The sequence below is a fragment of the Dendrobates tinctorius genome, unplaced genomic scaffold, assembly GCF_039654945.1.
Source record: "Dendrobates tinctorius isolate UK_male_01 unplaced genomic scaffold, ASM3965494v1 ptg000314l, whole genome shotgun sequence".
NCBI classification, from domain to species: Eukaryota; Metazoa; Chordata; class Amphibia; order Anura; family Dendrobatidae; genus Dendrobates; species Dendrobates tinctorius.
The window spans coordinates 1,690,630-1,713,281 of record NW_027361981.1 but is presented as its reverse complement, the minus strand read 5'-3'; the positions used below and the strand labels follow the sequence as shown (position 1 = coordinate 1,713,281).

General features: G+C 44.0%; 1 protein-coding gene across 1 annotated transcript in view; it reads right to left on the bottom strand.

Moving 5' to 3' along the window:
• Positions 1-935: 935 nt before the first annotated feature.
• CHRNA9 (cholinergic receptor nicotinic alpha 9 subunit) overlaps positions 936-22,652 on the bottom strand; it is a 38,424-nt gene continuing 16,707 nt past the window's right edge. Inside the window, exons 4-5 of the mRNA XM_073561113.1 lie at positions 3,792-4,324; positions 936-1,477 (exon numbers count right to left, since the gene is read on the bottom strand). Coding sequence (XP_073417214.1) covers positions 936-1,477; positions 3,792-4,324 — 1,075 coding nt within the window. The remainder of the gene's footprint in view (positions 1,478-3,791; positions 4,325-22,652) is intronic.

Below are 22,652 nucleotides of genomic sequence, written 5' to 3'. Positions count from 1 at the left end.
GCTGCAGTAAGTCAGCGGCTGTGACTACTGTGCCCACTATTACAGAGAAATGAATATTCACTGCCAGCGCAGTGGAATATTAATTTCTCTTTAGCAGCGAGCACAGGCCTTAGCCACAGCGGTAGGTTCCTGCCTCCTGTGACTCACAGATCCACCGTTGTCTCCCTCTCCATCTTCTGTGACCCTCACTCGAGTATAAGCTGAGAGGGGCATTTTCAGCACAAAAAAATGTGCTGAAAACCTTGGCTTATACTCGAGTATATACGATAATTTCTTTTAGAATAGACCTAATTTTAATTTCTTTTTCATCAGTGTTTTGAATCTGATTTTTATCAGCTTTTTTTGGTCAGTGTTTCATCAGTTATTTTCTTGCACACAAAATAAAATAAAAAGCACATGTGTTCTCTATAAGAGAAACGATGCCAGTCTCTTTTGTTAGAGGTTTATCTCAACTAAAGGAAAGGGTCGACCATTAATATTTCAATATCTGGATCTTCTGATCCTCAATGTCATCAGAAAGGATAAATCCAAGAGGCCCCTATAGATATTAGATGGTGGTCTGATCCTGCCAAAATTGGTGAGTTTGGCCAACTCATGAAGTCTAACTTATTCCATAAACTCTTCAGCACATAAAGCCTTGTAGAAGCCTTCTTGTCATTGGCACGTGTAGTACAATGCTTTTCAGATAAGTCCAGATGCTTTTAGAGTGCAAAAAAAGACTTTAAAAGGACCAAATATTGATTTATTGGGGACAAACTTTTTAAGAACAGCTGAAGATAGAGGGGTTATAACTAGCTATACTGGTTTTCTGGTCGACAGTATCCTGTGTTTGAAATAGAAGATAAAAACATTGAATAGTCAAAAAAAAAATCACCATGTCATTACATTTTATTAACATTTTATGAAATTTGATCCTGCATTGTTAGGTTTTAGAGTTACACTGCCTTTGCAATAATTAAAATGCTCATCAAGAAGACCATAATAAAAAAGACCCACATGAAGAAACGATCCATCACCTTGGCGACCTTCTTCCACTCTATCCCCTTGGAACTAATAGATTTCTGTTCTCGGTACCAGTCAGTTATATATTCAATGTTGCTCGCCAGGGACTTGTAATGTGCACAGTGGTTACAAAAGGGATGACCATTGAGCTTAGCTTGGATGTCAATGTCACATACAAAGTCTGTTCTTATGGAAAGTGGGCGCTTCAACGTATCATAGACCTCCTGGTCCTTCTCATAATCATTGTAGGAATGAACACTGTCCTGAGAAATGGTGTCGCAATCGTCTTGCGGTGTGGTGCAGTTCTCACCAACGTCATACACAAAAAATATTTTTGACATGTAGTCAAGTATGATGACCCTGGCCCAGTTAGGGATGGGTTTTGCTTCTGCTCCACATAGATGTATATTCATGATGATAATTGTCAGAGCCGTAGATGCCGTAATCATGGTCATGGTAGCAATATAATATTTGCCTAAAACGGGTGAAAAAACACCTTATTTCACATTTACATGAACATTATTTAGAACAGAATTATCCTAATTTAAAACATAACCTAAAAAAATTTAACTAAATATAAGGTTGTTTATATTGAAAGATTGAAGATCAAGAAGAAGAGTCCTCAGACGTGTTCCAGATAACATGATAAGCTTTATCCCAACAAGTTTAAAAGGTAGACTTCGTCAAGTATATCCAAAATGTTATATTCTTTTTCTACACATTTTAGACTGCAGCTCTGACCTTATTCATGGATAATAAATAATGAATAAGGACTGAGCTGCAGTCTGAAATGTGTGGAAGAAATGTTGGATTTACTTGAGGAAGTCTACCTTTGGAATAAAGCTTATTATTATCTGGAACACGACTGGAGGACTCTTTGTCTTGCACAGGTTCTATCATATGGTAATAATGGCAGTTAACAGTAGTGGTTCTGATTCAGCAAACTTTTCTTTATTCTCAAGTATCAGTGTCATATTGAAAATATTATTCTTCCTTGTTGTTATATAGAGTTATTAACTGATATACTATTAGGGTATGTTTCCACAGTCAGTATTGGCAGCGCTTTGGGCACAGCACATGTCCGCTCCGTCCAAAGCACTGCCGACTTTTGAACGCCGGTGATTCCGCATGTGTTCATTGAACCGTGCGGCATGACTGCGTCCTATACATTGGACGGTGATATTTATCTTGCGGAGACTAAGCGTCTCCGTGAGATAGATAGACATGCTTCGGTCTAGAAAGACGCGCCGCATGTGCATATATGCAGGGAAGCCGGAGACATCCCTGCATGCATAGTGGAGATAGGAAATCATAAAATTCCATCCACTATGCCGTAACATCTGGCCGCTGCGGTTTGGACGGTGCGGCTGTAAGCAGCATCCAATCCGCAGCATTTACTAACCGTGGAAACATACCCTTAATGCAGTATTTATACCCAACACTCATAAGATAGAACTGATCTGTAGGAATTCACTGAAGCGCTATTGCTTCATACATGCAAAATTAAACAACTTTCTAAATAGTTTTCATTACCTAGCTGCTCTACGAAACCTGGCACAAATCCATCACTTATTTCTGATGTCCATCTCATCTCCCCTTCCCCTTTTCTCTGTTGAAAAAGCTTCAGTGGCAAGAAGAAGGTTGTACATGGTAGACCAGAGAGGAGAGAGGAGGGAAAGTATTCAGGTATTTAGAGAGGGCAGCTCATACAGGCTGTAGAGAAGGGAGGAAAGCACATGATGAGCTGAAGAAGTGGCAATCATAAAGCTGCACTGATACATAAGAGCTAAATGAATGGAACAGCATCTTGGAAACACAGATCTTACATCAAACAAATATTAATGAGAGATTGCAATTATTTTAACAAATATTAACCACAAACAAATGCAAAAATATATTTTTTTCTATGTTAAAAGTGTCTTTATCAAACGCCAAGTGCAAATGAACATACAAAGAATATTGACATACCTTGAAATGAAGGGGTTTTCCAGGACTAATCCAGGACTAATCATTAGTGGCCTATCTTTAGAGTAGGAAAGTAGTGTTTGATAGTTAAAGGGGTTTTCCCATAAACACAAGTTTCTTTTAATCAATAGATTTTGGAACAATAATAATTTCCATATAATATAATAATTTCCAGGAGCTGTGGTATGATCAGACCATGGTCCTGTACGGTCAGACACGGCCATTACACAGTACACAGCAGGGGCACATTTATAAGATTATCTCAGCACAGGAATATTATTTTTAAACACATCCAATTGTGGAAATTTTTATTATTCCAAGATCTATTCATGGAAATTAACTTTTATTCATGGGAAATCCCCTTTAAGGAGCGAAACTTCAGGAGCCCTGCCGACCAGCAGAATAATCCCTTCATTGTTCATACAGGCACAGAATCTCCGCTGTACATAAAACTTTTGCCTTGCTTTGCATCTCACTTGACTAGCAGGAGGCCTGGTGTTCAGAGCCTCACCTAACAACCATTGTTTATCTATCCTAAGGATGCATGTATGGCTCTCTCCATTGACATCTATAGGAGTTGTAATAGAAGATGAGCAAGTTACAGCAGCAATGGGACAGGGGAACCCTGTTTTCAAAATTAGCAGTGTGCTCAAAGTTGAGATCCAGGACCTGTCAGACATTGATGGCATATTCTATGGATTCAGATGAGAATGTCCCTTTTAGTTCTGAAGATTGTATTATAATAATGGCTATATTTATATCCAGTTGATTGCAACAGAGCCCCAGTAAAAACAGTGGTGGTATTGATGATACCTAGGACTTACCTATCAATGGCACACTTTCAGAAGGAGGCATGCTTTCTGCTACCATTAATTGAAAGACCGTGAGAGCCAACAAAACGGTCACTCCCAAGGAAACTTTTTCCCCTGAATCTGCAGGAAGATAGAAACCTAGCGGAGCCAGGAAAGATATCATGACACAGGGTATTAACAAGTTGAAAATGTAAAAAGAAGATCTTCTCTTAAGGATCAAAGTGAAGGTGACATCAGGGTAAGGCTCTGAGCAGCACCCATAAGTGATGACGTTCCTCACTGCTGGCATACCCTGCATTTCCCACTCCACATTTTCCACAAAGTCCGAGAGATCCCCAGTGTCCATAGCATTTATAAGGTCCACCTGGTTCCCATTGTAGGTCCACGAACCGAAGGTCAGGTTACATTCCTGGTTGTCAAAGGGGAAATACGAGACGTCCACTACACAAGAGCTTTTGGTTATAGCGGGAGAATCCCATGTGATTTTTCCATCATATCGGAGGACGACATTTGTATTTACTGGCTCAGCAAACTCATCATCTGCCCTGTTTTAAGAAAGCAGTAAAATACATGTCAGTAACTCTATGGCACTGAATCTCCTGGTGTACATTAGTTTCAAGACACAATTTGGAAACCTATGTGCAGGGTCGGCGCTAAGGGCAGGCAACCTAGTCAAATGCCTAGGGCCTCACTTCCCCAAGGGACCCCATCCAGTAGCGTACTGCCAGGGACATTGCTAGGCACTTTGATCAGGGCCGAGGTCCCGTATCAAAAGTGCACTACCCTGGATATCTTGTACTGCAATAAAGTTTATTTATCTGTATATTTCCCGTCCAGTGTCCTTACTTGCCCACATCTGTCTGCTTTGCTCCACCTTCAAGCTAGTTCAGCTTCCCATTCTCTTCTCCTGTTTTCAGCCTCTGCAGATCAGTGTGTGCACTCATTGTGCCCAGAGCTCCATTTGTCCAGTGCCTGCAGCTTCTCATTGACTTTGCTCTTGCAAGAGCAGGTGAGCGACAGCTAGCAATTCTGTTTTATTTTCCACAGTACCAATGACAGGCAGATCTGTCAGATTACGAACAGTAATTTACTCACTTTGATCTCGGAGCGCCGATGCTGTTCAGTACAGGATCAGGTTTCACCACCACATACAGCACCGACCAGCATCGGAACTCCGACCAGTGTCATTAATCATGGCTTACAATTAGGGATGAGCGAACCTGAACTGAAAAGTTTGAGGTTTGTACCGGACACCTAGTACCCATTACCAAACTCCAAACATGGACTTTTTACTGTATGTCCATTTTCCTATTTGGATTCACCACACTAATAAAGCTTGTTGAAAGGCTGCAGCTCAGCTATTCAACAAGATTTTAGACTGTGGGCACTTCTGGGGCCATCACAGCCATGCAAAGTGTGTACTCTGCACCCCTGCCTGTGGGAGTACTGTCCTTTAAGCCACTGTTTGTACTCTGCACCCTTATCTGTGAGAATACTGTACTTTAAGCCGCTGTGTGTACTCTGCACCCATATCTGTGGTAGTACTGCCCTTTAAGCCACTGTGTGCCAATTTATACCGTTATGAGGCCTATTGTCCATGCGTGGCTTGGAGGGTAGGTTACTGTCCCAACATCGGCCAGGTACCCAACTGTACAACCAGGGGCCGGTTTGAGAGGATGATGATGATAAGGAGGCAGGGGAGGAGGAACAACCATGCAGAGACGGTTTTAGACAAAGTGGTGCCCTGGGCAAAAGTTTAAAGTGGGCCACAAATGCTCACATATTGCACCATCAAACAGAGACATTTTGTTAGTATTTACATATGCTGAGTTCAGGCCACTAAACAAGCATGATCAACAATATTTAAGTCGTTCGACGCTTGTTTTCCAGGGCACAGAACAATCACTAGTAGATCAATTTGTCCCCATACAGTATCATGTTATCAGCAGCAAATCTGCAGTTTTCACCAGGCGAAGTGCTGCTGAGAACAATGATTTCTGTTTCAGCATAAACAATCCAATCACTTCATGATTAGGCAGCATTTTGCTTGTTAAGTATAATGCACCCCATAGTCCTCCATATAGTAAAATGTTCCCCATAGTCCTCTATATTCTATAATACACACCCCATTGTCTTCCATATACAGGTGCTTCTCACAAAATTAGAATATCATCATAAAGTTAATTTATTTCAGTTCTTCAGTACAAAAAGTGAAACTCATATATTATATAGAGTCATTACAAACAGAGTGATCTATTTCAAGTGTTTATTTCTGTTAATGTTTATGGCTTACAGCCAATGAAAGCCCTAAAGTCATTATCTCAGTAAATTAGAATACTTTACAACATCAGTTGAAAAATTATTTATAATCTGAAATGTTTCCCTACTGAAATGTATATTCAGTAAATGCACTCAATACTTGGTCGGGCTCCTTTTGCATTAATTACTGCATCAATGCAGCGTGGCATGGAGGCGATCAGCCTTTGGCACTGCTGAGGTGTTATGGAAGCCCAGGTTTCTTTAATAGAAGCCTTCAGCTCATCTGCATTGTTGGGTCTGGTGTCTCTCATCTTCCTGTTGACAATGCCCCATAGATTCTCTATGGGGTTAAGGTCAGGCGAGTTTGCTGGCCAATCAAGCACAGTGATACTGTTGTTTCTAAACCAGGTATTGGTACTTTAAGCAATGTGGACAGGTGCCAAGTCCTGCTGGAGAATTTCCATCTCCAAAAATCTTGTCAACAGAGGGAAGCATGAAGTGCTCTAAAATTTCCTGGTACACGGCTGCGCTGACTTTGGTCTTGATAAAATACAGTGGACCTACACCAGCAGATGACATGGCTCCCCAAACCATCACTGAGGCCAGTTTCACATGTCAGTGGCTCCGGTACATGTAGTGACAGTTTTCTCACGTACCGGAGACACTGACACACATAGACACATTCTAATGAATGTGTCTATGCAGATGTCAGCGTGTTTTCACGGACCGTGTGTCCATGTGCAAAGTACGCTGACATGTCTGTTTTTGTGCAACAGCACGGATCACACGGACCCATACAAGTCAATGGGTCCATGTAAACACGTACCGCACACGGATGGCGTCCGTGTGACGTCCGTGTGTGTTTTTAGGAGTCATAGGGTTAACATTGAAACCAATTTTTTCAATACACGGACACGGACACACGGACAGCACACGGATCACACACGGATGGTACACACAGACATACGGATAGCACACGGATGGCCTACGTATCCACACGGACAGTTCCGGTACCGGTTTTTCCGGTATCGGAATTATCTGGACGTGTGAAACCGCCCTGATTGTGGAAACTTCACACTAGACCTCAAGCAGCTTGGATTGTGGCCTCTCCACTCTTCCTCCAGACTCTGGGATCTTGATTACCAAATGAAATCCAAAATTTACTTTCATCTGAAAACAATACCCTGAACCACTGAGCAACAGTCCAGTTCTATTTCTCCTTGGCCCAGGTAAGACGCTTCAGACATTGTCTATTGGTCATGAGTGGCTTGACACAAGGAATGCAACACTTGTAGCCCATGTGCTGTATATGTCTGTGTGTGGTGGCTCTTGAAGCAATCACTCCAGCAGCAGTCCACTCCTTGTGAATCTACTCCAAATTTTTGAATGTCCTTTTCTTAACAATCCTTTCAAGGCTGCGGTTATCCCGGTTTCTTATGCACCTTTTTCTACCACACTTTTTCCTTACACTCAACTTTCCATTAATATTCTTGGATATAGCACTCTGTGAACAGTCAGCTGCTTTACCAATTTCCTTTTGTGTCTTACCCGCCTCGTGAAGTGTGTCAGTGACTGCCTTCTGGACATCTGTCAAGTCAGCAGTCTTCCCCATGATTGTGGAGCCTACTTAAATAGAATAAGGGACCTTTTTAAATGCTTATGAAGTCTTTGCAAGTGTTTTTTGTAAATCTTTCTAATTTACTGAGATAATGACTTTTGGGTTTTCATTGGCTGTAAGCCATAATCATCAACATTAACAGAAATAAACACTTGAAACAGATGACTCTGTTTGTAATGATATACAGTTCTGCTCAAAAGTTTACATACCCCTGCAAAATTTTTGCTTTCTTGGCCTTTTTTCAGAGAATATGAATGATAACACCTAAACCTTTTCTTCACTCATGGTTAGTGGTCGAATGAAGCTATTTATTGTCAAACTACTATGTTACAGCAGCGTTACAACAACATGGTGGAAGAGTACGTGTTAACATGTCTCTAACAGATGGGTCTGCCCCATTTAAATTTTGGGTCTCCAAATTGGTCACATGGCCTGAGTTTGCCCTTTATGCCTTGGAGATGTTGGCCTGCCCTGTGGCAAGTGTATCCCATGGTGCTGTTGGGGATATGATGCTATTGTGCTTCTGGGACCATGCATCTTTTTATATGAGTGTTTGATATTTGATCATTTTCCTGCCTTTTTTCTTTTGAAGAAATTCTTTCTCATCGAGAGATAGGTCTATATGTGATATAAATTCCCTGTGACTTAGGGGATAACCAGACTCTTATCCCTATCTTCATCACACTGAGATATGAATATAAATATAAAGGCTCATGAAAGACATACCTATATGAGCATTATTACTGCCCGGATATAAAGGCCTATGAAGGATATACGTGTATGTTCAGTATCACTGCTATGAAATATTGAGCCTTACTTTCTGCACGGCTCAGTACAGTTTAGGCACCAAAGATCAGACAATTTTTGCACTATAAGCACTTTATTTAGTGTTTGGTGGTGGCTTTGATAAGGAGTCAGGGAGGGTCAGTAGACATGGAGCGGGGGCGCCAATTTGCTACCCAGGGTGCCAACCTCCACTGCTAGGAAGGGATACATATAGGGTGACGCACAACCTAGACTCTTCCTATTGTACTATTTATCCATTAGCTATAAATTAAATGAGCTAATCATATGTTTCTCTATCCCAGTGGATAAACTACATGGACTATTATTATAAGACCCTGTACCAACTCCTTTTTTAACCCCATAGTGACGAGGCCAAATTTTTTTGAAAATCTGACCAGTGTCAGTTTATGTAGTAATAACTCTGGAAAACTTCAACAAATCCCAGTGATTTTGAGATTGTTTTTTCGTAGCACATTACACTCTATGATAATGGTAAATTTAGGTCGATATGTTTTGTGTTTATTTATAAAAAAATATCAGAAATTTGACAAAAATGTAAAAAATGGGCAATTTTCAAACTTGGAATGATTATCCCTTTAATTCAGATAGTTATATCATAGCAAAACATCAATAAATAACATTTCCCTCATGTCAGCTTTACATCAGCACCATTTGTAAAATGTTATTTTATTTTGTTAGCATTTTAGGAATTTTAAAAATGTAGCAGCAATTTTTCATTTTTCCATGGAAATTTACAAAAATGTATTTATTTTTTATGGACCTATACAGGTTTGAAGTGACTTTAGGGGTCCTAGATATCGGAAAACCCAGAAAAGTTATACCATTTTAAAAACCACCCCCTAACATACTGTAAGCTGCTGTCAGGTAGTTTATTAACCCTTCAGGTGTTTTTCAGGAATTAATGCAAAGTGGCATGATAGGAATGAAAAAGTTGATTTTTACCATCTAAATGTCGCTAACGACAAAAAGGCAGAGCTCCTGAGGGATAACCTCTGAATCTACTCCCATCCCGACCAAAAATCACTCAAAACTCAATTTTTCTTTTGGATCCTACTAAGGATTTGATACAGAACATTTTGAGCCCAATTTGGACTGTTTCGGATATTTACAAGCAGAGATTTTTTACTTGGAACTGGAGAGAGACTTCAGGACTGAGGCCTAGGCCTCTTCTCACTGCTACAGGCCTGATCTAGGCCCTGCCGGCTAATGGATTATATACAGAACTCATACATTTGTGCTATAATTACCTAGGCAGTGCCATAGTACCCGGACCTAAAGCTTTCCTTCCGGCACCACAGGAGCGGCGTGAGACATAAGAGACACTGCTCTGGATTGAAAAACAACAGGGACAACCATCTGCTTCACTGGAGGCCCCACCAGGCCACAACAGGAAAATTGCCTCAGGCACAAAACACTGGACCCTCCAGCAAACAGGTACTTAACCTTAACAAATAGGGGAAAATTTCATTTAATTAATAGCGGGACACTTCCTCCTCACTTTTCATCTGAAATCAACACCCGATCAATCACACAACTATTGTCTCAACGTACAAAACCAGCAAGCCACACTATGTCAGCTTCAAAATCATCCTCATTGAGCTCCAAGGGCTCCCCTCAAAGGTCTCAGCTAACTGACTCGGCCACCTCAACAAACATGATCCCAATGACAATGGAGGATCTTCTGGCCACTATTCAGAAAACGTTCAGAGCCGAGTTATCTTCTGCTGTGGATAATTTCACACAACAAATTCAAGACATAGTGAGCTACTACAAGAACAAGATGCTAGACTTGAATTTCTGGAGCTTAAGTGTGAAGATCTGGAGAATCGCTCACGCCGAGGTAACATTAGAATTAAAGGACTCTCAGAAAGTAGCTCCAACCTAATGGAAATTGTATCGAACCTCTTTCACACCCTTTTACCGCAGGCAGACCCGAGTGCTTTAAAAATAACCAGAATTCACAGGGCCCTGGGAGGTCCCAATTCTGATGCCTCCCCAAGAGATGTTGTCCTCAAAATGCACCATGAGGAATCCAGAGACCTGATTCTATCTGCTGCTCGTAGACTGAATAAACTACCAGGCGTTCCAGACACTGTTTCCTTGTTCCCTGATATCTGTCCGGCGACTCTAATGAGGAGAAAGGCCATGAAAGATGTAACAATGGCCTTAATTAAAGCAAATATCAAATACAGGTGGGGATTCCCACATGCTCTAATCTTCTCACATAATAATTCTACCTATTCTCCAAGAAATTGTGAAGAAGGTAGAAAAACACTGGAAAAAGCAGGCATCCCGATCCCAGACTCAGGGGCCCTACCACAGAGACAGAAGCCTTGCAGATAGAGTTGAGCGAAACGTGTCGAAAAATTTCAAAAGTCCCCGACTTTTGGCAAAGTCGGGTTTCATGAAACGAAACCCGACCCTAGGATGAGGTCGGCCACTTACGCAAAGTCGCGTTTCAAAAGTTTGTTTTGCGCTCTTTTTCAGCCAATCAGGATCCACGGACACTGAGGGCAACGTGATGACATAGGCACGGGTCACCACCATCTTTCAGAAGGGCATGCAAGTGATTGGCTTGCTTTGGGGGGCGTCACAGGGGGTATAAAAGGGCGTGCACGCCGACCGCCATGTTACTCATGCTGATCTCAGAATAGGGAGAACTGCTGCTGCTGATGATTTTGTAGGGAGAGCGTTAGGCAGGGAAGAAGACACCAAAAACTGCTTCTGCTGCTAGCGATTTTGCCTGTACAACACACCAGTCACTGTGTGTGCAGTGCAAGGGGAGGCTATATAGTGGTGTATCAGTGGTGTTGGTTGTTGGGCTGCCTTCTAAGGCTTCCTGACATTCCTGCATTGCTGTTTAGCCACTGCTCCGCAAACTGCTTTTTTAAAAGCAATCCCAATTTTTTTTTTTGTCCTGCTGAGAAGAAAAAAAAAACTGCTTCTGCTGCTAGCGATTTTGCCTGTACAACACATCAGTCACTGTGTGTGCAGTGCAAGGAGAGGCTATATAGTGGTGTATCAGTGGTGTTGGTTGTTGGGTTGCCTTCTAAGGCTTCCTGAAATTCCTGCATTGCTGTTTACCCACTGCTCCGCAAACTGCTTTTTTAAAAGCAATCCCAATTTTTTGTCCTGCTGAGGTACTGAGCGTGCATTTCACACCATACAGCGGTGTACGCTCCTCACACAGTACCGTGTAACGGCTGTTATCACAGCCACAGTGAAGCTATCAGTGTGTCACTCTGTGAGAATAAAACGAGGACATGTTCCGTTCTTACAGACCTGCACTCTAGGGAGATTCCTATTCTGCCCAATTCTACATACACCTTGTAGTTTGTGATACACTAGCCAATTTCTGCCTGTGACATAGCGCTGTGATATTCATTGGGCCTCACACAATCCAAAAGTGTCCAGTGTCCACAAGTGTGTGCAGAAATTCAAAATCTCCCTTATCCTCTAGTCACTTTGGTCACAGCTGTGCCATCGAGCCTGTCACATAGCGCTCAGATATTCATTGGGCCTCACACAATCCAAAAGTGTCCAGTGTCCACAAGTGTCTGCTGAAATTCAAAATCTCACTTATCCTCTAGTCACTTTGGTCACAGTTGTGCCATCGAGCCTGTCACATAGTGCTCAGATATTCATTGGGCCTCACACAATCCAAAAGTGTCCAGTGTCCACAAGTGTCTGCAGAAATTCAAAATCTCCCTTATCCTCTAGTCACTTTGGTCACAGCTGTGCCATCGAGCCTGTCACATAGCGCTCAGATATTCATTGGGCCTCACACAATCCAAAAGTGTCCAGTGTCCACAAGTGTGTGCAGAAATTCAAAATCTCCCTTATCCTCTAGTCACTTTGGTCACAGCTGTACCATCGAGCCTGTCACATAGCGCTCAGATATTCATTGGGCCTCACACAATCCAAAAGTGTCCAGTGTCCACAAGTGTGTGCAGAAATTCAAAATCTCCCTTATCCTCTAGTCACTTTGGTCACAGCTGTGCCATTGAGCCTATCACATAGCGCTCAGATATTCATTGGGCCTCACACAATCCAAAAGTGTCCAGTGTCCACAAGTGTCTGCAGAAATTCAAAATCTCCCCTGTCCTATAGACACCTTGTACCTTGTTTTACATTACTATATAGTTTGTTGGATTTTGTCTACATTTCTACCAAAAATGAGGAAGGCTGGTGGAAGAGGCCGTGGAATTGGGCGGGGGTTGGCAGCTGGTAATGATGGTGTTGGTGGTGGATCTGATGGTAGTGGCAAGAGCAAAATAGGACCGAATGCAGGAGGTGTTGAGCCTGCATCATCGTCTGGCTACATAAGGCCTCGAAGGCTTAGTTTTCTAGGAGTTGGCAAACCGCTTTTAAAGCCAGAGCATCAGGAAAAAGTTTTGTCTTACATTGCTGACTCAGCCTCCAGCTCTATCGCCTCCTCTTCTTCAGTTGTAAAAAGTAAAAGCACTGAATCGTCATTGGAGGCTCATGTTCATGAACCACACCTTTCCTTGTGTCCTTCACCCCAACCAAGATTGAAGGATGACGCAGGCCATACTACTGATTACTCCATGGAGCTGTTTTCACATACCATGCCTGGATTATCAAGTGAAATGGTGAATTACCCAGGCCAAGATGAATCTGACATGGAGTGCACTGATGCACAGCCGCTGATGGATGATTCTGCTGGTACATTCACTCAGAGCACTACATTGTCCTCGCAGTGTACAGAGCCAGATTCTGACCCTGATGAGACTCAGGTGCCCCTTCCCGCACACTATACCACCATACACGGTGACACAGAGGAAGGTGCACATGACATAGAAGAGGAGGTGATGGATGACCCAGTTGTTGACCCAGATTGGCATCCATTGGGGGAAGAGGGTGCTGCTTCCAATAGCTCAGATGAGGAGCATCCACAGCAGACATCGACATCGCAAAAGCTGTTATCTGTCAGGCCCGGAGCACTCCAAAGACAGGTTCCAAACATCAAAAAAGTTGCTGGACAGCTTGTCCAGAGGGTCAAAAGATCACAGTGTGCTAGGCCGCAAAATGTCTGCCAAAGTAGGAAGAGTGCAGTGTGGCACTTTTTTGAACAAAATCCTCATGATCAGGCCAAGGTTATCTGTAAGAAGTGCGCAAAGACCTTTAGCCGAGGGAAAAATCTGAAAAATTTGAATACCAGTTGCATGCTTAGACATTTAACCAGCATGCACTTGCAAGCGTGGACACAACACCAAACTTCAAGTGCCACATGTGCAACTGATCACAACGAAGGTAGTCAGCAACGCTACATTGTTTCCCCCATTGTAAGCCCACCGGTTAGCACAGCAGCAAATGTTGAGGTGTCGTTGCAAGGCCACAGCAGTCAGGGAATCCCACTGTTATATCAACGAAAGACTGATTCTAGGCCATCAGAAAGAACACCAACTCCATCACCATCATCAACCCTCTCTCAGTCCGCCCTGTCCACCGCTACTTCCACCATATGCAGCTCTCAAGTCCAGCTCACCCTCCCAGACACTATGAGTAGGTCAAGAAAGTACTCAGTCTCTCATCCGCGTACACTGGGTTTGAACGCCCACATTGCCAAACTAATCTCGTTTGAGATGATGCCCTTTCGGTTGGTGGAAAGCGCAGCTTTCCGCAAACTCATGGCCTATGCAGTACCACGCTATGACCTACCCAGTCGCCACTTCTTCTCTCGCAAAGCCATCCCAGCCCTCCACCATCATGTGAAAGACCGCATTGTCCATGCACTCAAGCAGTCAGTGAGCGGAAAGGTGCACCTCACAACTGATGCATGGTCCAGTCGGCATGGCCAGGGCCGTTACGTGTCCATCACTGCGCACTGGGTTAATGTGGTGGATGCAGGGTCCACAGGGGACAGCGGTGGTGGGACAGTGCTGCCTAGCCCACGGTATAGGAAACAGTTGGCTGTAGGCGTTCGACCCTCCTCCTCCTCCTCCAGAAGCGAAAGCTCGTCCACAGAGCGCAGTCGTACGAGCACTCCATCTGCAGCTGCCACTGTTGCACACGAGGTGTCCCCCTATCGAGCAGCTAGTGGAAAGCGTCAGCAGGCAGTGTTGCAGATGATGTGTTTGGGCGACAGACACACCGCCGAGGTGCTGGCCGAGTACTTTCAGCGACAAACTGAGTCATGGCTGGGCAGTGTACATCTTGAGGCAGGCAAGGTAGTTAGTGATAATGGGCGTAATTTTGTGGCAGCCATAGCCCTTTCAAAACTCAGCCACATACCTTGCTTTGCTCACACCTTGAACCTGGTGGTGCAGTGCTTCCTCAAAAATTATCCGGAGTTAACAGCCCTGCTCCAGAAGGTGCGAAGACTGTGCGCACACATCCGCCGGTCGCCTGTACACTCCGTTCGTATGCAGAAGCTGCAGCGATTGCTCCATCTTCCCAACCACCGCCTCATTATCGACATTGCAACAAGGTGGAACTCCACCCTGCACATGGTGGAGCGGCTGTGCGACCAGAGGCAGGCCATAATGCATTTGTGGGAGGATACACGGCCAGGCACTTTGAGAGCAGACATGGAGTTGACCGGTGTGCAGTGGTCGAAGCTGAAAGACCTCTGTAAAGTCCTTCAGTGTTTTGAGGAATGCACACGGCTGGTAAGTGCAGACGACGCCATCCTAAGCATGAGCATCCCACTTATGCGTCTGCTCATGCAAACTTTGACGCACCTTAAGGAGCAGGCTTCTGCAGTCAATGTTGATGAGGAGGAAGAGGAGGAGGGAATCCTTGATGACATTCAGCCATTGTCTGCTCAGGGACCTCTCCTGGACGAGGTGGAGGAAGAAGAGGAGGAGGAGGAGGATGATGGGGATGATTACTTAGGGGAGGAGGATGCATCTCGTGGGGCAAGTGAAAATGTTGGCGTGGCAAGGTCTGGTACAGGGTTTGTGCGTGACTGAGGGATGTGGATTTGCCAGAAAGTGCTCCTCCAACCAGCACTCGCAGTGCATCATTGACACCGGAACATTGGCCCACATGTCAGATTATGCCTTGCAGATCCTAAAAAGGGACCCCCGCATTGCCAAAATGATGAACGATGACGACTACTGGTTGGCCAGCATCCTGGATCCACGCTATAAAGGCAAATTACAAAACATCATGCCACAGGAGAACCTTGACCTAATATTGGCTAATAAACAAGCAACTCTGGTAAATTGGTTGCTTGAGGCATTCCCAGCACACAGCAGCGGTGATGGTTCTCACACGAGCCGTACGGGCCGGGGGCAGCTTGGCAGAGGTGTTCGTGGTGCACACAGCAGAAGTGGCGTTGGAGACAGGGGTTTCATGACAATGTTGTGGACTGATTTTTCAAGTACCGCTCACACAACTGGTAATACTGCATCGATGGAAAGTGACAGGAGACAGCAGTTGTCAACTATGGTTACAAACTACTTTTCCTCCCATATCGATGTTCTCCCACACAGGTCATTCCCCTTTGACTATTGGGCCGCTAAACTGGACACCTGGCCTGAATTGGCACAATATGCCTTACAGGAGCTCGCTTGCCCAGCTGCAAGTGTGCTATCGGAAAGAGTCTTCAGTGCAGCTGGATCAATCCTGACAGAAAAAAGGACCCGTCTGTCAACCCAAAATGTGGATGATCTAACCTTCATTAAAATGAACCACGCATGGGTTTCCAAGGATTTTGTCCCACCTTCCCCTGATGACACATAGGGTGACAGAAAAATGGCTTGCTTTGGTCCACCTCTTCCTGGGACTTGACCTATTTCACCTTTTGCATCAGCTGAATGTCCAACATCAACATATGCCACTTTCTAAAACTCCCTAACTGTGCTGCCCCCCCCCATGGCCGGGGTCACCACCTAGCGCACGACACGGTGCGAGTGCCGTTGCCCTGGACAGGTGGGTAGGCCGACTCTTGGGCGCGGGCACTGGCACAGGGTCCTTCATAGTGCAATCAAGTGTCTCTGACGGTGGTGGTGCACACCCGCCGTCAGACACACTGCCGTACTATGAGGGGCCCAGTGCCAGTACCGACCCCCACGAGTGGGCCCCCCTTGCTTGGGCAGGGCCCCAGCATTTGCAATCTTTACCTCTCCCTGCTCCTCCGCTGTGTAGTCTGGGCCGTCAAATCCATACTGTGCCTGACACCGTCTTAGCCTGCCTCCTGATGTATAGACATATATTTTGAATGTGTACGCTATCCATACTTGTTATCCGGGGATACGGTACCCTTTCTAACCTTTGTGCAATCACGTGTAATCCATACTGGGCCTAACACCGTCTGAGCCTGCCTCCTGATGTATAGACATATATTTTGAATGTGTACGCTATCCATACATGTTATCTGGGGATACGGTACCCTTTCTAACCTTTGTGCAATCACGTGCAATCCATACTGGGCCTAACACCGTCTGAGCCTGCCTCCTGATGTATAGACATATATTTTGAATGTGTACGCTATCCATACATGTTATCTGGGGATACGGTACCCTTTCTAACCTTTGTGCAATCACGTGCAATCCATACTGGGCCTAACACCGTCTGAGCCTGCCTCCTGATGTATAGACATATATTTTGAATGTGTACGCTATCCATACATGTTATCCGGGGAAACGGTACCCTTTCTAACCTTTGTGCAATCACGTGCAATCCATTCTGGGCCTAACACCGTCTGAGCCTGCCTCCTGATGTATAGACATATATTTTGAATGTGTACGCTATCCATACATGTTATCTGGGGATACGGTACCCTTTCTAACCTTTGTGCAATCACGTGCAATCCATACTGGGCGTGAGAACGGCTGGCGAGCTGTTAAGCAAGCTACAGCACCTGTGGTTTGCACATGTAAGTTTTTCATTTTTTCAGGAATGACGGTTAGGCCTAATTCCGGAACTGCGGTTGACCTGCACTTACTGGGAAATCATTGTTCGCGGGTAATAATTGTAATCAGTGATCCCCATCACTAACGTTGTTCAGCGGGTTATCTGCACCTGTAAGCGACAAACGCTGGCCTTTTCAGTGTAGCGCACATGCAGCCACGGACATGTAAGGGCATGACACACCAGTTATTGGCCAATCTCATGTGCCAGAGCCTCACATGTCCCTCTAGTAAGCCGGACTCGGACCGCGGGGCATGACGGAGTCTCGTTCGTTAACGGAATTAAGCTTGCAATGTGTGCATCTGTTCTGTAGCTGGCATGGTTGAGGTTTCCCAGGTGGAGTCGAATTTAACCGTAGGCTCCACTCCTGGTGGTGCCCTTCTGGACATTCCTTTAAGGTTCAGCTTTGCAACCATACTGCCCACGTAAAACAAACACTTTGCCTTCATGAACGCTGTTTGGAGGGTCATGACTCGTGGGAATAACGCCGCCCAATCAGTTAACCTGCTAGAGAGATCCTTCGTTGCTCCCAAGCATGACATCACACTCCCTAGGAAGAAGGTAATGCCACTGTGGAGACCGTACTCCTGGGGGCGACACAAGTGCACTGATGCCCAGCCACTGCTCGATGAATCTGCTGGTACATTGACCCAGACCACTACATTCCCCTCGCACGCTACACGACCTGAATCTGACCCTGATGAAACTCAGGTTACCCTTCCCATATACAGTTCCATCTTACACGGTGACAAAGAGGAAGCTGCAGATGAAAGTGCAGGTTCGGCCCACCCGCCATCAGACACACCACCGTACTATCAGGGGCCCTGTGCCAGTGCCGTCGCCAACGAGTGGGCCCCCCTGCGTGCTCAGGATCACAGCACTTGCAAAGTTGAAATACTGTGCAGTGAGATGGAAGATGGGGACGACAAGGAGTCCAGACAAGTACAGGGATTCCCTAGCGAGGAGACTTATTTGATTGTTTTCAATGTTGGGACAGCAATTTTTGGGGAGCACTATACTCTGGAGAATGATAGATGGGGCCCACCATACACTGGAACATTCCAAAGGTGGACATCAGACACTGGAGCAGCATTTACAGGGCCCATTATACACTAGAGCATTAGAAATGGGGCCCATTATGTTTGGAGCATTATTTGGGCCCATAAGACAGTGGAGCTTCATCCATGGGGACCAACATATACTGTAGCATTATGTGGAGCTCATCATATACTGTTTCAAACATTATATGGGACCAATGATTCTGTATGGAGAAATAGATGGGCCTCGTCATGAGATGTAAAAAGTGAAGTATTTTTCATTGTACTATACCGCTATTTCTCTGCCGTATCGGAGCATGATGAGTTGTGGTATGTGTTAAAGGGGCGCTCTTTCGCCCAGGGCACATGAAAACCTGCAGCCAGCCCTCCCCCCCCACAACTTTAGCCAAATAACCCCCATTTTTCAGTGCGTAACTTGTATTATGAAGCTAATTAAGGTTGACAAGCTTAAGTAAGAAGAATTGATGCTTTTGGCATTCAAATGGGCACTGTAGGTGTGTTTCCTGTCCTCCTCTCACTGCCGACTTTTATTCCCCATTGACTTACATTGGGTTTCGTGTTTCGGGACGACCCCGACTTTTCCCTATAATCGGACGATCTTGCTCGACCCGACTTTTGGAAAAGTCGGGTTTCACGAAACGAAACTCGACCCTAAAAAACCAAAAGTCGCTCAACTCTACTTGCAGAGAATAGATAGAAGTTCGCCGTACCAGACCCAATAAAAGACAGCACAACAAACAGTCTACTTCTTGAGACCGCTACCGGCAAATGTGCTGGAACAGATTCAAAGAGCAATCGAAATGCTGGGACATTTTTCTGAGAAGTATTACTATTTGATGTGATTTATGACAATTTACATATAATATTGTTTTCTCTTTCCTTACTGTTGAGCATTGTGCCCCTGGAGTAAGTATGCCACTCCATTTTGGGCTGTTGCTGCTTCTGGCCCTACTAATAATGGGCCGGCACACTCTAGCCCGCATACCGGTCATTGGTTGTGACCATTTCTTTTGTTATTATATTTTTTGTTGCCTTCCCTCCCTCCCTTCCACTAAAAGAGTGCTGATGTCTTATAAACATGTTCCTAGATTGATAACCGACGTGAAGCTATCCACCCTGGATGTTATTATGCTAGAGATTTATTTAGACCTATTTAATTAAACCAAATGCTTAAGACACTTTCACACAATGTTAGGGGGTTCAATTCTCCGATAAAAAGAAAACGCGCCTTTATTGAATACCTGAAACATTCCCCTGAGGTACTATTCCTACAGGATAAGCTTTACTCGAGATATTTTCTTTCATGATAAAAAAACGAGAGGAGTCGCCATACTGCTCCATAATTCTTTCTCATTTTTGCAGGAAGGTATGACTGTGGACACAGAGGGTAGATGCATAATCCTTTGGGGCATGGTACAGGAGAAGCGACTCTGTCTTGTTAATTGCTATGTGTGGTTCCCCCAGGGGTATGGTCACCACAGTGGCATTGCCTTCCTCCAGGGAGGGTGATAGAATCATAGAATCATAGAATGGTAGAGTTGGAAGGGACCTCCTGGGCCATCTGGTCCAACCCCCTGCTCAAAGCAGGATTCGCTAAATCATCCCAGTCAGATGTCTGTCCAGCCTCTGTTTGAAGACTTCCATTGAAGGAGAACTCACCACTTCTCGTGGCAGCTTGTTCCACTCATTGATCACTCTGTCAAAAAGTTTTTTCTAATATCTAATCTGTGTCTCCTCCCATTCAGTTTCATCCCATTGCTTCTAGTCTTTCCTTGTGCAAATGAGAATAAAGTTGATCCTTCTACAATGTGACAGCCCTTTAGATATTTGTAGACAGCTATTAAGTCTCCTCTCAGTCTTCTCTTTTGCAAGCTAAACATTCCCAAATCCTGCAACCTTTCCTCATAAGACAGGGTTTGCAGACCGGTCACCATTCTGGTCGCTCTTTTCTGAACTTGCTCCAGTTTGTTGATGTCTTTTTTAAAATGTGGTGCCCAAAACTGGACACAATATTCCAGATGAGGTCTGACCAAAGAGGAGTAGAGGGAAATAATGACTTCACGTGATCTAGACTGTATGCTTCTGTTAATACATCCTAGAATTGCATTTGCCTTTTTTGCTGCTGCATCACACTGTTGACTCATATTCAGTCTGTGATCTATTAGTATACCCAAGTCTTTTTCACATGTGCTGTTGCTTAGCCCTATTCCCCCCATTCTGTATATGCTTTTTTCATTTTTATTGCCCAGATGTAGTACTTTGCATTTTTCCCTGTTAAAAACCATTCTGTTAGTTGCTGCCCACTTCTCCAGTTTATTTATATCTTTTTGAATCCTCTCTCTCTCTTCTCTAGTATTAGCTATCCCTCCTAGCTTTGTGTCATCAGCAAATTTAATCAGTTTACCCTCAATTCCTTCATCTAAATCGTTGATAAAGATGTTGAACAATACAGGGCCCTGGACAGAGCCCTGTGGTACCCCCCTTGAGACATTCTTCCAACTGGATGTGCAGCCATTTACGACCACTCTTTGGGTCCGATCACTAAGCCAGTTATGAATCCACCTAACAGTTGGCTTGTCCATTCCATACTTAGCCATTTTTTCAATAAGGACTGTATGAGATACTTTGTCAAATGCTTTGCTGAAGTCAAGATATACTATATCTACAGCATTTCCTTGATCCACCCAATCAGTGATTCCATCATAGAAGGAAATTAAGTTAGTCTGACATGACTTATTAGTTACAAACCCATGCTGACTCTGTTTAATCACTTCATTCTTATCCAGGTACTGACATACATGTTGTTTAATAATTTGTTCAAAGATCTTTCCTGGTATAGAAGTCAGACTCACCCGCCTATAGTTGCCTGGGTCAACCTTCTTCCCCTTTTTGAAGATAGGAACAACATTTGCTCTTCTCCAGTCTTCTGGGACTTCTCCTGTTCTCCAAGAATTTTCAAAGATTATGGAGAGGGGTTCAAAAATTTCTTCTGCTATCTCCTTCAGTACTCTGGGGTGTAATTCATCTGGATCTGGAGACTTGAATTCATTTAGGTTAGCTAAGTGTTTCCTCACTATCTTTCTGTTTATAGATATCCTGGATTCTTCTATTCCCTTAATAGGACAGTGAAGAACAGTTGATGTTACATTTCCTTTCTGAGAGAAAACAGATGCAAAATAGGAATTTAAAAGTTCGGCCTTCTCAACATCCTGTCTTACCATTTCATCATTTTCATCCTGTAAAAATCCTATAGCATCTTTGACTTTTCTTTTACTTTTGACATATCCCCAAAATCCTTTATTATTGCTTTTGACCTCTCTTGCAAGCCTCAATTCATTGTCAGCTTTAGATAATCTGATTTTTGCCCTGCAGGTTCTGCAGACAGCATTATATTCTTCTTTAGATATGCCTCCCTCTTTCCATTTTATAAACATTTTTTTCTTCCTTTTTAGCATGTGCTTAAGTTCTGTGTTCATCCATCCTGGTTTCCTTAAATGCTTCCTATTCTTCCCTCTTTTCGGAATTGTTAACAACTGTGCTTTGAGAATTTCATTTTTCAAGATTTCCCATCCTTCCTGGACATTTTTGTCTTTAAGGATATCCAGCCATTGGATCCCTCCAATTCTCTTTCTGAATCCCTTAAAATCTGCCTTTCTGAAATCTAACCTTGACGTCTGAGTCTTCACAGGTCTTCCTCCTCTAGTTATCCAAAATTCTAAAATAGCATGGTCGCTACCTCCTAGGGTCCCAGCCACTTTTACCTCCTCAACCATTTCCTCCCTGTTTATAAGGATTAGATCCAAGGTAGCAGTTCCCCTTGTTTTCTCCCCTACCTTTTGGAAGATAAAGTTGTCAGCAAGAGAGGATAAGAATTTCCTTGACCTGTTAGTTTTGCCTGAGAGAGATTCCCAACAAATGTCTGGATAGTTGAAATCTCCCATGACAACTATGTCATATTTTTTGGAGAACTTGGCCATTTGATGCATAAAGAGTTCATCCATATCTTCAGCTTGCACAGGCGGCCTGTAGTAAATGCCTACAATGGTGTCCTTTCCATTGTTCTGTCCTTGTATTCTTACCCAAACAGTTTCCACAGAACTCCCAGTCTCTGAAGCTTCAATCTCTGTGCAGATATACACGTTTCTAACTTACAATGCGACACCTCCTCCTCGTTTATCAAGTCTGTTTCCTGCAAATAAGTTGTATCCTTCTAGTCTTGTATTCCAATCATGTGTATCGTCCCACCAAGTT